We start from the raw sequence: 17,583 nt of genomic DNA on the forward strand, positions 1-17,583 counted from the left end.
CCTAATGAAAGAATAGTACATTTTCCTGAAAGTATTCTAAGTGTAAGAAGAAAATACTAAAAATAAATTAGTAATCATAGTATAAAGTACTATTAATGGATATGTTATGATTGTTAACCTCCAACTGTCTATTAAATAGGACTGAAAAAGTACAAAGACACTCGCAGTATGATTCTATATAGAAACACTAATTGGTATTCAGAAAAGTTCTTTGTAGCATAAGACTCTAGAGCATGTTGCATTCCTGGTCCCTGCCTAATCAGCAGCAACCTCCTTTCATGCAACACCCCAAAACATCCTTAATCAAGCAATACCACCCTAACTGAGAACCACTGCTAGACAGAAGTAACACTGTTGATAAACTAGAAAAAAAAAAAAGATTTGGAATCTGACAGCGACCTCACCCGTTAAAAAGGTAAAGGGGGCAAAAAAAGAAAAAAATGGTGTGCAGAGATGTGTTAAAAAGGTAAAGGGGGCAAAAAAAAGAAAAAAATGGTGTGCAGAGAGGGCATGCTCCTAGTATTTCCTTATCAGTGTGTTAATATAATACTTCTAGAATTGTGACAGGACTTTAGAAATACTCAATGATGTTACTTCTAGAAAACACAAATGTCTCATTCTTTATCATTACTTTTGTAACCGTAGCTTTCAAAATTAGTTAAGTGATTTAAATTTTACATTTTTATCTTACATGCTACAAAAAATGGCTTACTATGGCTTACCATTTAAGGACACACTAATATCTATATGGAGGTTGTATGTACACACATAACTTTCATAGGTCTTATTATGCCTGTACATAGGAGACACACAGTAACTAAAAGAGATGGAAACTCAAAGCTTTGCTGAATGAACCAAACACATTTAGAAATAAATAGATAATATAAACCATCCTTGACTACTGAATAGAGCCTAATTTAGAGGATGTTTTTAAAAGTGTAAAGGCATTAAACAAACTGTATGAAAGTTATAATATAAAAATCAGAACAAAATGAATAATAATTCTTAAGCACATACTGAAATGCCAATCTGATTTATAGCACACATTTCATAAAACAATCTACACATAAAACACATGAAAAACATAAAAACATAAAATACATGAAAAAGGGGTGAATAAATATAAATATATATCAAATTATTTTAAACATAAATATAAAATTATTTTATATACAGTATAAATATCAAATTATTGTCAACTGTAAGTTTATAAAATAAAAATTTCTTATGAGATAAACAATTGAATATGAAATTATAAATAAGTATATACTATATTGTTACTTAAATATTTAAATACAAGTTCATGAAGTCCCAAAGGCTTCATTAGAAAAGGAGGTAAATTAAAACTTCTACTTATTGAACTAAATATGGTGGATTAATGAAAGGGTAGTAACAGTTACCATATACTTATATTCAATATAATGATATTTTGAATTTCCCAGACAATACAACACTAAGGTTCATACATTTCAGCCAAGCAAAATACAATGTCATGTGCATAGGAGAGAGAGAAACCAGCAAAAATTTGAATATAAGATTTGTATGTATTCATTAATGATTTTAACAAATAACAAATAGACACATAAGGATACAGAATAGTAAAGTGGGAAAAAACATAAAACTGAAAGTAAAGAAACCTAATTTTACCTCTGCTTAACAGCAACAAGTCCTATTAAAATCTCAGTGCTTTGGTTTTCTCATATGTAAAATAATCTCTACAATCACTAGGATTCTATAGATCTCATTCTACAAAATAAATAGTGTTTTCAAAAGTAAAATAAAAAGGAAAAATCATTGTCTAGACAAGTAAAGATAGAAATATCAGATTCCATTCCCTACGTGGCTCCTTCTACTACCCCATTCTCTGCTGAATCATCATTTCAATTGTGGGGGCGGGGGCCACACACACAGTACAACATTCTCTTCCAGATATGCAGATGTAATTACATAACTTAAAGAAAATCCTATACATGCATGATTGTGTCAAAATGAACCCCACTATTATTTATAACTATAATGCACTAATAAAAACATTGGAAAACTTAAAATAAGAATAAAAAAGCAAATTCCCATCAAGCAACCAGTGAAAGAAAACCTTGCTTAAATAGCAGCAAAAAAGACAAAATATCTCATAAAAAATGTATAGGACTTAGAAAAAATTTAAAATGTTAAAATAGAACACAAACAAAAGTATATGTTATGTCCTCAGGAAGATTCAACATCAAAGACATACAAATGTTAATTTAAAACTAAGCCAATATAAAAAGAAAGTCAAGTCAATTTTAAGGTTTATCTAACACAGTAGGGAGGGACAAGAATACCTGGAAAACCTCTAGACATAAAAAAAAAAAAAAAAAAGATTAGTCCTACAGAATGTTAAAACATATTATAAAGCTTTAATAATGAAAACCATAGGTAACAGCACATAAATAATCACATACATTCCATTTCTCATTTGGAATGGAATAAGAAAGTCCAAAAACAGACCCAAATACATACATGAATATAACATATGAAGGTAATATTTCAAATCAGAAGGAAATAAGATAGAACTATAAGTAAATGATGTTGGGATATCTGGTTAGATAAAAGGAAGAGAATAAAGTTGGACCCATACCTCATATTGCCTAGAAGAATAAATCCCAAATAGATTATAGACTTCAATGTAAAAAATGAACCATGCAGCAACTCTGGAGACAGACTTGTGGCTTCTGACAAAGCTAAACACAATTTTATAGTTAGATAGAACCTGTAATCTGCAATCATAAATTTTAGGTATTTATCCAGTTGGGCTGAAAACCTGTATCACCACAAAAATCTGAACATAAATGATACAATCATCAAAAATTGGATGCAACCAAGATGCCCTGCAGGTTAGTAGACAAACTGTAGTACATATAGATATACACAACGAAATATTATTCAGCAATAAAAAAGAAACTATTAAACCACGAAAAGGCAAGGAAAAACCTTAAGTGCATGTTACTAAGTGAATGAAGCCAGTGTGAAAGGATATATATTCTATTATCCTGATATAATCCAACTCTGCACACTTAGGATTCAGATTCCGCTACTCTGTATCTTAAATTCTTAGGGGAAAAAAAAAAAACAAGTTTCCTCTATCTGGCAGCATTTACATACATGCTATTGTTTCTGCCTAGGATACACTGCTTTCAGCTCTTAAGACTTCTGAACTTTATAATCATAGCACAAATATTATTAATTTAATAATTATTAGCCCTCACATTGGCCCTTCCCTGAAAAATCTAGTAGGTCTCTCCTTTTGCTCTCCATTATAGCATGTCGCTTACCCTTCTCAACTACTTACCTATTTATTCCTATCTTCTACCAAGATAGTATTAGCATTGTTGATAGCAAAGGTTATGCCTGGTTTATTCACCACTATATTCAGTATTCAAAAAGTGTTTGTCAAAAAAAAGAAAAACCAGTTGATGGAAAAAAATGAAACCAATTGAAGAAATTCCATTTGTTTAAAAAAAAAAAAGAAGAATGAAAAATGGAAATCAAGATCATGCTTTACAAATTCTTTAATTTTACTTTTGTTGGGACCCTTCCCATCGTTTAAATGACATTAAAGAGTTCTAAATATGAATTAGGTTTTGCATTTTAAAATGGGAAAACCTAAAATACTCTACAATGGCTGTGATGATTAAACGTGTACAGGGCCACTTAAACAGTACATGGCAAGTAATAAATGGTCAATAAATGTCAGACATTACTCATTACTCTTAAAAGAGCATTTAGAAGACCTTTGAAAAGTAAGGCCTCATAGATCAAGAATATGATCATATGGCATCCTTAATCCACATGAAATTCCAGAAGAAATGTGTGATTAAAATCTGAAGTCATGCTAGGTTTTTTCCTCTTCAACTCTTGTTGGCAGGCAAGAATAGTATCTGGATATTTGTCGACCAAAATGATGCCAATTTGTAAATTAAAATGTCACCTAGTGGCCCTTTTTCTTATGTGTTTTTTGTATAAGAAATTTTCTGTGAAATATCCTTCCATTGTTTTAAGCTTTTGTTTTGGTCATCTTTATTTAGTTTGCATGAAGTTGAAAATTAAGGCATTTTTAAAAAATTTTACTTCATGCCCATTTTATGGCAGGGCTTGGGGGGAAGATAAAAATTCAATTTGAACATATACTTGTAAATTCTAATGCAAAATTATACAATTTTTCTTGTAAACAATACCAATTTTAATTAGGGAGCATTTTCTTTTAGCCTGTATTTCAGTCTAGAAGAAAAGGTAATGAGTAAAACAAATTGCATTGTTAAAAGGATTATAGTGCTGCATTGTCTGAAGTTAGCACCTCTTGGACTGAATCGTCTGTCTAGACTACATGTATTACAAGTCTGTATGGCAAGTTTGCAGCAAGATCATGTGCATATCATCCCATTGTAAATCAACTTCAAAAAATATGGGAACACAGTTATTTTTACACAGGTCTTTTTGTTTTTTGTGTGTGTGCTGTCGCTTGTCGACAACAGCTTTTTGTTTTCCTCAATGAGGAGTGTTGCTCATTTGTGAGCCTTCATTAACTCAAAGTGAAATGGTTAAAAATATTTATCCTGTTAGAATAGTCTGCATCTTTTTAACAACTCATTAAAAAAACAAAACAGAAAAAAAAAGAATATGATCATAGACTAAAAAAGAATTTTTAAATCTGTTTCTCTACCTGATGTCGCCCTTGCAACTCTAAGATGATTAGAGATTATGTTTTCCTTACAAAAATCAGAAAATATTCTATTACCGTCCAGCTGAAGGTCAGAGACAGTTATAGTTCAATCCTGGACAAAACAATACAGAGTTAAAATTTTTTTTTAACAAATTTCTCCCCAAAGACTTGCATTTATATGTTTCACAAAATATCAGTAATAACTTTGATTTTATCCTTCTAATTCTGTGTGAATAAATCAAAGATTTACTACAAAACATATCCATTAGGCAAATAAGGAAGAGTTACACTATATTTTCCACCTTTTGTCAACTATATCTTTGGCTAAAACTAAGTAAAAACAGTTAACATATACTCTTTATTAGTAGAACTTAATAAAGAGTTCAATTACACAACTTTAATCTCAACTTATTATTATTATGGATAATCAATACCTACCCCCACACATCTATTTTTGCATATGAAATCATACACCAATCAAAAGTAACAGAAAAATAAAGCTATTTATTAAGTGAAGACTTGTTAAAGAAAACTGCTACTATGAGTCTGAAGGTTCTCTTGATTCTAAACAAACAGAGACTGTTCAATTCATCATATGACCTAATTGGCATTCTTCGCTACTTACTCATACACTGGAACTGCACACTAAAAATCATGTGAATATCCTAAGGAGTCTGAAAATTTTTTCAGAATGTTTTTTAAAAGTTTTCAGTTCAGCACAATCAAATATTTCAAGCTTTAAAAGAAAAAAACTATAACTTATATGAAGCAAATAAGGTTTACATCTACTCAGTTTCTTGAGACTGACATAATGACAAAAATTATTAAATAATTTGTATTTAGTAATTTTTATTTAATAATTATTGAAGTATGTAAAAAACCCTGTAAGGCACTAACCGAAACTGATGTTAAACTAAAAAATGATTTCTAAATTTGTCCAATACTTATAGACATTAAAAGAAATACATTTCTAATATTGACAGGATATATTAAGAAATTAAGTAATAAATGTGTATGCTTATTTTATATGAATGAAGGAAAATGTATTCACATTAGGAAAAAACCTACATTAAGAAATAAAAGAAGTTATCTATAGGGAATGGGAAACAGGAACAGAAATTAGATTTATTAATTTTCATTTTTTTAATTGTTTTAATTTTTGAGCCATATGAATATATACTTATTTTTAAAAGAATACATCATACAGGCATGGTGGTGCATACCCATAATCCCAGCAATTCAGGAAGCTAAGGCAGGAAGATCATCAAGTTCAAAGCCACCCTCTGCAACTGAGCAAAATGCTATCTGAAACACAACAAAACATGGGAGTGGAGAAAGTGTAGCTCAATTGTAAAGTACTTGCTTTGCACATACAAGGCCCTGGGTTCAGTCCCCAGCACAAGCACCACAAAAAAAAGGAGGGGAGTGGGGATACATACTTTAAATGAAATTTCAAATAATGGCTGTTGTCTCCCTCTTTATACGTGAGAATATTTTCTATATTACCAAAATTCAAAAGCAGCTTCAAAAGAGGGCTACGAGTGAGATTAGGGAGCAAAAAACAGGGGGAAAAGCTTAAAATAATATGAAGTACTTCATTTTATTTAGTCTTTAAATTATTCTACTATATATTACTCATTACAAATTATTTATTAAAAAGAGAAAATATTCAAAGAGAAATGCTTTCCCTTACGTCCCTTTATCATCCCTGAAGTGGTCTTCTTAAATATATCTCTATATTTTATAAAACTTCAAGGTAATATTAAAGGGCAACAATAATCTTTTTTAAATCCAGATTGTTGTTTAACACATAATCACCTTATAAACCGCATTTCAATCCACAACTTCCCTCTACTTCAAACTACCTTAAACTGAATATATTAGGAAAATACAATTTCCTGTCCTGGTCTTCTCTAAAGCACAAGAAGCATCTAGAATATCTCACTTACAACTTATAGTACTGTTTAATATTCTTATGCTACCATCAGCAACCCGCATCTAAACATATCTATACAAATTCCTAAATAAGTCAGATCTCCATTAAGTCTTCCATATACACTAATTACAAGATGATTTAAAAATGGTAAAAAAAAGACTGGGGTCGGGGGAAGTTATTATTTAGTGGACATAATTATAGTTTCACTTTAAGATGAAGTAGTTCTGGAAATGGATAATAGTAACACCGCACAACAGTGTGAATGTACTTAATGCCACTGAACTAACTGTTCACTTTAGAAGACTAAAAAGGTAAGTTATTATATGTGTTTGCTTTAATATATACCACAAAAGGAAAATTGAAAACAAGTAACATATTAAGAATACAAGTATCCCACAGTACAGTGCTAAAAAGATTCTTTAAAATTTTGTATTATTAAACTCTTATGGGAATTTATAAGCCAATTCTGTAATGTTTATTATATATTAGGCATGTAGGCAACAGTGTCTAGGGCTCACAATAATTTTAGAAGCACACAAAAATGTTTTAAATTATTCTAAAATAAGAACAAAAAAACCCTTCGCATCAAAAAAAACATGCTTTAATATTTAACATACATATATTTTTCTTTATAACAAAGCATTCGTGCTTTTTTTTTTTTAAGGGAGCCTCTGAAAGCAAAAATGCCTACAATCCAGGAAAGTCATAGTGTAGCTCTTATGTTTTCCACTTCCTAATATGAGAATATCCAGGTACAATAAGAAGACAGAAAGATAATTGGATATGTATGCAAAACACTAACCTTAAAGAAAAACTGCATGCATGAACAATTTGGGCCAGACATTTTTTTAAAAAACCTCAGTAATTTAAAGTGGTATCTCAATTATTTCTTTTCAAACAACTCTTTTTTGACAAGAACTACAAAGAGATATCCTATTTATATAAACAAATAAATAAATGTTTGGAAATTAACTTAATGAGGATTTAAAAGAACTAGACACCAGTAACTTTTTTGTGTGTGCGTGTGTGTGGTACTTGGGATTGAACTCAGGGATGCTCACCACTGAGCCACATTCCCAGCCCTATTTTGTATTTTATTTAGAGACAGGGTCTCACTGAGTTGCACAGGACCTCGCTTTTGCTGAGGCTGGCTTTGAACTCGTGATGCTCCTGCCTCAGCCTCCTGAGCCACTGGATTACAGGTGTGCACCACTGTGCCAGGCTAGGCATCAATAACTCTTAAAAGAAAAATAAGTAAGTGGGAGGAGAAAAAGAATAGAAGAAAGAAGGGAATAAAGGAGAACAAAAAACAAAAAAACAAATAGACTATCCCTCATTATGTAACTTACTGAAGTTGAAACTATTTCCTGAGTAAATTCATGTATTTAGTATAACCTCAATTAAAATCCCCAAATGGTATAACTCAAATATTAAAAAAAATATTGTGAGGGCTGCAGCTATAGCTCAGTGGTAGTGCTTACCTCACACGTGTGAGACACTGGGTTCATTCCTCAGCACCACATATAAATAAATAAATAAATAGATAAATAAAGAGATTGTATCCATCTACAACTAAAAAAATTATTTAAAAAAATATTGTGAGGGGGGAAAAAACAGGCAGACTAAAAATAAACTTGAAAAAATTAAAAAATGAAGACTATCCAAATTTGTTGATACTGGATAAAAACAAAATGCAAAAAGACAAAGAATATTTTTTTTTTACATTTACAAATCCCAAAATCTCAAATATGTGAGAAAACAAAAATATGGAAAAGAATATCTAATGAACACTTGTTTGTATAATAATGCTAACATGAAGAAAAACAAATTGACATTTATTATACATCACACAGAATTTCATATAGGTTACAAATTAATTAATTTGTTCATTCATTTATTTTTGATACCAGGGATTGAACCCATGGGCACACTTCCACTACTGCCACATCCCCAGCCCTTTTTTTATCTTTTAATTTTTTTTTTTTTGGTTGTAGATGAACACAATATCTTTATTTATTTATTTTTATGTGGTGCTGAGGATCAAACCCAGTGCCTCTACCATTGAGATAGCCAGCCCCCCAGCACTTTTTCTTTTGAGACAAAGTTTTAAATTTTTCCGGGCAGGCCTTGAACTTGTGATCCTCCTGCTTTAACCTCCCAAGTCACTGGGATTATAGGCATGCACCCTGAAGTCCACTTATGAATTAATTTTTTACTTAAAAAATGGAATATTTCTGGTAAAAAAAGGGAGTTTTGATTTAAAATAACTGACCAAAATATTATACACACACCCCCCAAAAAACTTACAGAATGAAAAATACCAAAGTAACGATAAAATGAAAACAAACAGAATGAAAAGAGAAGAGGGACTCTGCAACTGGAATGTTTTTATTAGATAAACTTTTATCTCTAAAACATACAGAGATATTGGCCCATACCCAGGCCTCAACAGTCAAAGTGGAGCAAAATATGATTTTAATCAAAAGCAGAAAGAGTTATACACATTTAACTACAGGCTAAGCACTATTAGAAACACTTTATATATTAATTAATCTCACAAATGAACAACAATCCCCCCAAGAAGAAGATACTACTTTCAATTCTATGTGGTAAACTACAAAAGGTAGGCCAGAAGGGCAAATTATTTATCCAATGTGACATAACTAAGTAGTTCCAACCAAAATTTGAACCCAATTTTTTACCACTCTTGTCAGTCTAACTGGTTAAACCTTAATGGGATGAGACTTCAAATATTTCTAGTAAAAACATTCTCTTTTTAACTTTTAATATTTTACCTCTTGATCCTTTTCTTCATGTTTATAAAAAAGAATGAATAAAACTCTTTGAAATGTTGAACACTTACCCAGTACGAGACTGGCCAACCTTATCACAAATATCCAAGATGAGGCCCCAGTCCTCAGCAGTATTCATCTCACTGGTTGCTTTCTCTGCAGATTGCAAAAGGAATTACAGAAACATTATTTTAAATGTCTTTAAAAATCATAATTATATTCAAATCATCAAATTATGGTATAATCAAGCATCAATAAAAAACCCAAATAGTTGCCAGCAGTCTGGTTAGTAAGATTTTTATGTCCACCTTTAAAAGAGGAAGGAGCACATTTACTAACACAAATTTTCCCCATTCACATTTCATTTGCTTTTCACTTAAAATAAAATATAGGACATTATTTTTCTTTATAAAAGCAAGTTATATACAGGTCTATCCCCATCTGCAAATAGAAGGACTAAAGTAAGAAACATTATTTTCATTATCAAAAAAATCTTAGCAATGAAGGGACAATCAATCTTGTCAATGAAGGGACACGGATTAGGTACAGATCTCTATCAAAACGTTTCATGTAATTTATTTGGCTAGTTTTATTGATTTGTTTTTGTTTTGTTTTTGAGAATGTGGAGGAGGGAACTAAAGGACAGAAAAAAATCAAACTGCAAATATTTTTCCTAAACACTTGACATACTAAAAACATCAACAGAGGTATGGTATAATGAACACAATCATCTAATTTAGCTTATTTCCTTAATTATGAAAAGATTTTTAAAAAGACAAACACACAAGCACATGGAAAACATGAGATGTAATTAATAGCAACTATATCCCAAAAGCTTTATAACAACACATATATATGATAACCTATATAGAGGACCCAAAGGGGAGAATCATATATTATAAGAATCACATAATCATATATTATTATAACTAGCCTCTATATACCACTGAATTCTCAGCAGCTGGAAAATGGTTAGCAGAAAGAATAGTAATGAAAGTGAAGAAAGAGGTCTTAAAATTAGGAAAAATTAATAAGAGCTCTTTGAAATGTAGTAGTTCACTACTTCGTCTTCCTTATACAAGGCCACTAGCAACTACCTCTCCCCAAATATAGAAAAAAAAAAAAAAAAAANNAAAAAAAAAAAAAAAAAAAAAAAAAAAAAAAAAAAAAAAAAGTGAAGGTGTGTTTGCTAGAAGTCAAGCAAAGCTCTTCTGAACTAGTGGACACATAAAATAATGGAAGTACTTCTGGTTTCCAATCCGGCACGTAGGAGCTTGGAAGCCATCACTCCTTCCCAACCAGTAAAACATTGAACAAATTAAAAAATAACAACTCTTCTTAGATCTTTCTGGGAAGAAGCTTACAGAGCAAACCACTGACTCCCAAAATTAGAGAGACAAGCAGATGCAGAGAATCACAACTTAGCACAAGCAGAATTAATCTCCACAGGAATCAAAGCCAGGTTGGAAAATCTAAATGTAAACCGACAAATTGCTGAAGGTTCACAGGACAAGAGTGAGTATTAAATTCAGCAGAACCAAATCATAAGGGAATCCCCACATCTTTGTAAGAAATAAAGTGGATTTCACTGTGAATATATGAGAAAAATTTCCCTGTGCTAGTGGCAAGAAAGGGAAGAGAAGGAACCATTTTGAAACACACCAGAGCACTCTGCTCTTCTTAACAAGGACTGCCTTGAAGACAAACTATTTTACTAGGGCCTAACTAAACAAAGTTTTACCAGAGATTAAGGTAAGAGTGATTCCCAGCTCTAGTCCCCTCTACCTTTCTAACTGAGGAAAGAGAAATACCCCCACTATGTGGGGGAAATACTGAAAAGCATTTGTAAAGTTCACAGTCCAGAGGCACAGGCTCAATAAAAGACATACCTAATCATAGGACTAGAGTACACTTATGCTCCCATCATGTCTTACTACCACACTATTAAGGCCTATTTAAGAGCCACCTAAAGGTCTGAAGTGAGTTTCTATTTTCCATACATCAAAAATTTACATATTGCCTGATGTGGTGGCGCACACCTGTACTCCCAGAGGCTCAGGAGGCTGAGGCAGGAGGATCGCAAGTTCAAAGCCAGCCTCAGCAACTTAGCAAGGCACTAAGCAACTCAGTGAAATCCTGTCTCTAAATAAAATACAAAAAAATAAGGCCGAGGATGTGGCTTAGTGGTTAAGTGCCCCTGAGTTCAATCCTCGGCACCTCAACTCAAAAAAAAAAAAAAAAAAAAAATTACATATCAAACTAAAAGGCAAAAACAGTTTGTAAAGAGAGCATAGAAAACCAGATTAATATATGGCAGGGATGTTAGAATTATCAGACTAAGAATTTTTGACACCATAATTAATATGCTAAGGGCTCTGATGAAAAAAAGCAGACAGCATGCAAAAATAAATGCAAGCAGAGAGACAAAAATTCTAGGAAAGAATCAAAAAGAAATGCTTTAAATTTTTATGTCACTCTTGTCTTGCTTGGTGATTTCTGAAAAGTCAGATGTATTTGTTTTACTATCATAAGGCATTTTTTCCCACTGGCCTCTGCAAGATTTTTTTTTTAAATCTTTGATTTTTCTGCAGTTGGAATATGATATGCCCATGTATAGTTTTCTTGACATTTATTTTGCTTGGTATTCCCAGCGCCTTCAGGGTCTTTTTGCTGTCTGACATTTGGGAGAAATCTGTTTGTTCTTTTTTTATCCTTCTGGTGTTCCCATTATTTGTTCTTAGATATTCTATCCCCCCCCCACCCAGTCAAATTTCTATTTGCAGACCAAACTCAGGTGGTAGTCTATTAGTGAGTCCATCAAAGAAAGTCTTCTTTCTTCTTCCCTCCCCTCCATCTCTCCTTTTCCCTCCCCTCTTCTCTCTGGCTTGATCCCTTTCTTACTCTACTGGTCTCTCATCATTTTCATGAGGTCCTTTTTTATTTATTTTTCTCTCTAGCTTCCACATATGGAGAAAACATTTGACCCTTAACTTTTAGAGTCTGGCTTATTATTTAGCATCATATTCTTCAGCTCTATCCACTCACTAGAAAGTGGCATGATTTTATTCTTCTTTATGACTGAATAAAACTCCATTGTTGGGGCTGGGGATGTGGCTCATTAATACAGTGCTCACCTCACATGTTCGAGACCCTAGATTCCATCCTCAGCACCACATAAAAATAAGTAAGTGAAATAAAGATATTGTGTCCAACTACAACTAAAAATATAAAATAAAATAAATGTTAAAAAAAAAACTCCATTGTATGTATACACTACATTTTCCTTAATTACTTACTCATCTGTTGATGGACACTTAGGCTGGTCTTAAAACTTGTCTATTTTTCATTCCACTGTTATACATATCAATAGTCATATATCACTACAGTATGCTGTTACATACATTTTTGACATGATATTTCAACTTACAATGGGTCTATCTGGACATAACCCCATGTGAGCCAAGAAGTGTGTGGATATGCCAAGAAAACCAAAAAGTGAGAGTAGTTATTTTCAGACACAGAAGACTTCAGAACAAGGAAAGTTACCGAGGATGAAGAGGAGCACTATATAACAAGGGGCAATTAACCTAACAATCCTTAATGTGTATATGCCTAACAATAGGCCATCAAAATATGTGTGGTAAAAACTGACAGAACTGTAAGAAGAAACAGACAAGCCACTATTATAGCTGGAGCCTTCAATACCCCTCCATGAGAAATGGACATATCAGGCAGGCAGAAACTCAGTAAGGATACAGTTAAACTCAATACCACCATCAATCAACAGGATGTAATTGACAACTATAGACAACTCCAAAACAGCAGAATTTGTACTCTCTTCAAGCTCACATGCAGCATTCACCAAGACAGACCATATTCTGAATCATAAAACACACCAAAACAAATTGAAAAAAGTAAAAATCACACCATGTCTGTTCACAGACCAGAAAAAAGTCAAACTAGAAAATCAATAACGGAAAAATAGCTTGAAAATACCAAAATACACAGAAATAAATAACCCACTTCTAAATAACACGTATCAAAAAGTCTCAAGAAATTTTAAAATATTTTAAATTAAAGGAAAATGAAAACACAATTTATCAAAATCTGTGGGATGCAATGAAAGCACTGCTTAGAAGAACCCTCACAGCATTCAATGCTATAATGTTAGAAAACAATAAATACCTAAAATCAATAATATAAGCTGCAACCTTAGAAAACTAGAAGAGCAAATTAAATCCAAAATAACAGAAGGAAAAACAAACAAACATGAGAACATAACCAATGAAGCTGAAAACAGGAGAGAAAAACAGAAAATAAATACAGCCCAAAACTGGTTATTTTAAAAGATCAATAAAAACCTCTAACTAGGCTAATTTTAAAAAAAGAGAGGATATAAATTTATATGAGAAATGAAGGAAAAGACAGCAATACAGATCCCATGGGCATAAAGATTATAAACAAAGACATATTATCAACAACTCTATGCCCACAAATTTGATAATCTAGATGAAATGGACTAATCTATTTGAGGACATAGTCTGCCAAAACTGATAAAAATAAACAATCTGAATAGTTTTGTTATCTATTAAAGAAACTGAACAAAAAAATTAATAATCTTCCAAAACAGAAAGCATCAAAGATGGTTTTACCAGTGAACTCTCCCAAACATTTAAGGAATTCTTTACAATTTTTGTCAAAGATAAATACTTCCTAACTCATTCTATGAGGCCAGCATTACCTTAATACCCATACCAGACAACACTGCAAGAAAACTACAGAGCATTATCTTTCATTAGTATGAATGCAAAAATTCTCAACAAAATATTAGCAAACTGAATCCAACAATATATAAAAAGAACCACACATCAAGACCAAGTGAGATTTATCATAGCTATGCAAAGCTGGTTCAACAGCTGGTTTAACCTTCCAGGAAAAGACTAAAACTGAATGCTCTAGCTCAGCCCAAGAGGAAAGACTTACAGATACTAAAAATATAATACTGAGGGCAAGGGAAGAAATTCCACAGTAAATGACCCACAAAATAACCAATGTAGTTCAAAATCAAGAAGGCCTAACCACACAATCAAGGCTTCCAATGTGCTTTTCAAGTATTAACCATGGGCAGACAAGCGAAAATTATTAAGTGAAAAAATATCTAACATGAGAGATTAAGGAAAAGACGAAAGAAAGAAAGGGAGGAAGGGAAAGAAGAAAACAGAAAAAAGCAACAAAGCAACTTAGGAGAAATAGAATGCGTGGGAGGCAAAATTTCATAAAAATATTACCTTTCAAGATTATAGATGCGCAGAAGACAACCAGTCTTTACTGGAGCACTACAACTCATCAAAGAACAGAGAGATTAAATCACCAATAACAGACTCATTTTCCTTTTTAACATTAGATTTTCTTTGTTTAGTTGTAGATAGATACAATGCCTTAATTGTATTTATTTTTATGTGTGCTGAGGTTCAAACCCAGTGCATCCGCATGCTAGGCAAGCACTCTACTATTGAGCTACAACACCAGCCCCAACAAACTCATTTTTTAACCTGAGATGGAATAACCAATAACAAGATTCATATTTGTAATGGCTGGTTTTAATTATGTGATAATAAAATTCCTACTTCTCTCCTTAATGCTCTGCTGCCTGCATCACTTCCCCACTTGACCCTACTAATAAGAGCTAGAGATAGGTCACAGCAAGTACAAAAGCAGAAAATAGAAAGTAGCAAATTCTGTCCAAATTCTTTGCAGGCTTGTAATACCTGATCTATGTCACATCCCTAAGGGTTATAGCATCATCTACCAGTTGATCACTAACACTGAGAACTGTAATAAGCATCTAATAAAAAAGTAGTGGATGACAAACAATGAGTACTGATAATGTATGGGTACTTGCATACAGGATACCTGTGCCTAGCTATTTATATTATCATTTGTCTATTGTATAATAAAATCATGAGACTGGGTACTTTACATTAAAAAGGTTTAATGAGCCCAAGTTTTGTAAGCTAAAAGTCTAAGATCAAGCGGCCCCATCAGTTGAGCCCCTAAGGGTCTGGTGGCTACAGAGCATCACAATGGTGAGAGTACCTATAGAAGAGACCTTGGTAGTGAAATAGGAAACCAGAGGGATTCAGAGGCCATGCTCATTTTTTTTCTAACAACACACTCTTATAAGAAGGGTCCAATGGGAACTACATTAATCTCTTCCAAGGAGAGAAACTAATAAGCTCCTACTAGACACCACCTCTACTGAAAACCAAGCTTCAAGCCCAAGAACCTTTGAAGGACACACTCAAACCATCCTATCATCTTCCTACCATCATCCTACCATCTTCTAACGTGAAAGGTAACGAAGGCAGATGAATATATACAATGAATTGTTCTTGTAATTAAAAAAAAAAAAAGTCCAAAACATCTGTGATTTTGGCTTGGGGCTAAGAAACCAATATCCCAAGGTAAAAGTCTCATAAGCAGTTTCTCTTTCATTTCTTGTCTCTCATCCCTTATTCCTCCATGAAGTAAGCCACAGAAACTAGAATTTCTACTTCTCAAAGGTAGGTCATAGTAAGGAGAACCCCTTTTCCCCACAAACAACTATAAAAACTAGAATTATTATGCAAATTTTCCCTTGACTTTCTGTTAGGAGCCAGCCATAACAAAATTAAAAACTTCATTCCAAAAGATTCTGGCCTCATACCCAAGAAGAAGAAATGCTACATCTCAGGGACCAAGAAGAACTTGAACAGATAAGCATTTGAGGGTTATCCCATACAATCTATTACCATTAGGTTCCTCCTCTTTTTGTCCAACCACATTTCCACATGGCTTTCCATGCTTCATCAAACCTAAGCATAAAAATGTATAGTTCACCCTGGGTCTGTGGGTTTTAATTCTAAAGGCTCCCATGTCAGGTAAGACTGATCAAATAAATTTGTTAAGCTTTTCTCTGATTAACTTGTCTTTTGTTACAGTATAGAGAATAGATCACAACTTTCTTTATAGAAAACGGATCATTCCCCTTAATCCACTCCTATATTTAATTATTATAAAAATTATAAAACTTGAATACATATTCAATGAAAATGAGCTTCTAGAGTATGCCAGATCTTATCTGAAATGACTTACAATCTTAAAAAAGAAGAAGAAAAAGAAACTCAGATAGCTTAAATATAAGATAGAAAAGGTGTCACAGAGGTTATAAAAAGCCCAAATCAAGTTGAAAAAGAATCTGTGGGAAAAGAAAAGAAGAATTAGGAAAGGCTTTTGAATACATTTAGAAACTAGGAGAACAAAGTAATGAATTATTCTTTCTCTTTAAATAAATAAAGAAAAGAAGCAAAGCTATAAAAAGAGGGGGGGAAGTATGATTAAGAATATCTATGTTGGCTGAAATACAGACTACTTTGCTAAAAATTGGGTTAATCAGGTACAACCATACTAAGACCTAAAATACTAGAAGAGTTATTTACTTTGATTCAGGAAACATCAGAGAGTCAAGGAAGAGTTTTGAACCAGGAAAAATTCCAATCAGATCTAGGCTTTTTGAACAACAACAAAATCAATCTACTACTAATATATAAAACCATTTTGTAAAAGGAAAAAGGAGAAACATAATGAGAAAATATTTCTGTCCAGGTAACCAAGTGGGTTATTTAGGATGCATATGTTAAAATGCTATTCAATTTTGTTGTGGCCAGAGAATAAGCTAAGAGACTGTCTTAAATTTACCTGTAATTGTTCAAGCATCCATACACATTATACATCTTTAGAAAATAAGAGCAAATTCTACTTTGAGTCATTCTTTGAAAATCCAGGCCCTCAGCCTAAGAGCTAAACAAATGAAAAAGAGCCCAAAACACAAAGCTTGTAAGTTCCGTAGCCCTTCCCTTTAAGATTTTCAACCCCTTTAAAGTCTAAGAAGATTTGAGTTGTCCTGAACAATATCCCTCAAGAACATTTACTTCATCTTAGAAAAGAAAAATCATTCCAGCGAAATTAAGCTTCAGGATGGAAGATGAAATTAAAACCTTCCACGATAAACAAAAGTTAAAAGAATTTGCAGCTAGAAAACCATCTCTTCAAAACATCCTTGGCAAAACATTACAGGAAGAGGAAATGGAAAATAACAATGAAAACCAACAGTGGGA

The 17,583-nt window shown here is 32.5% G+C and overlaps 1 protein-coding gene across 2 annotated transcripts in view; it reads right to left on the minus strand.

The window, feature by feature from the left end:
* Positions 1-1,768: 1,768 nt before the first annotated feature.
* The window catches only part of LOC125618427 (signal transducing adapter molecule 1-like), a 27,599-nt gene continuing 11,784 nt past the window's right edge, over positions 1,769-17,583 (minus strand). The window contains exons 2-3 of one of the 2 annotated variants that reach the window (XM_048809044.1): positions 9,499-9,583; positions 1,769-2,720 (exon numbers count right to left, since the gene is read on the minus strand). In XM_048809044.1, the coding sequence (XP_048665001.1) occupies positions 2,582-2,720; positions 9,499-9,583 (224 nt within the window). In that variant the 3' untranslated portion in view covers positions 1,769-2,581. Of the gene's footprint in view, positions 2,721-5,985; positions 6,005-9,498; positions 9,584-17,583 lie in introns of those variants that run through there. The other variant, XR_007349685.1, reaches the window with a different exon arrangement.

This window comes from Marmota marmota, unplaced genomic scaffold (assembly GCF_001458135.2).
Source record: "Marmota marmota marmota unplaced genomic scaffold, marMar, whole genome shotgun sequence".
NCBI classification, from domain to species: Eukaryota; Metazoa; Chordata; class Mammalia; order Rodentia; family Sciuridae; genus Marmota; species Marmota marmota.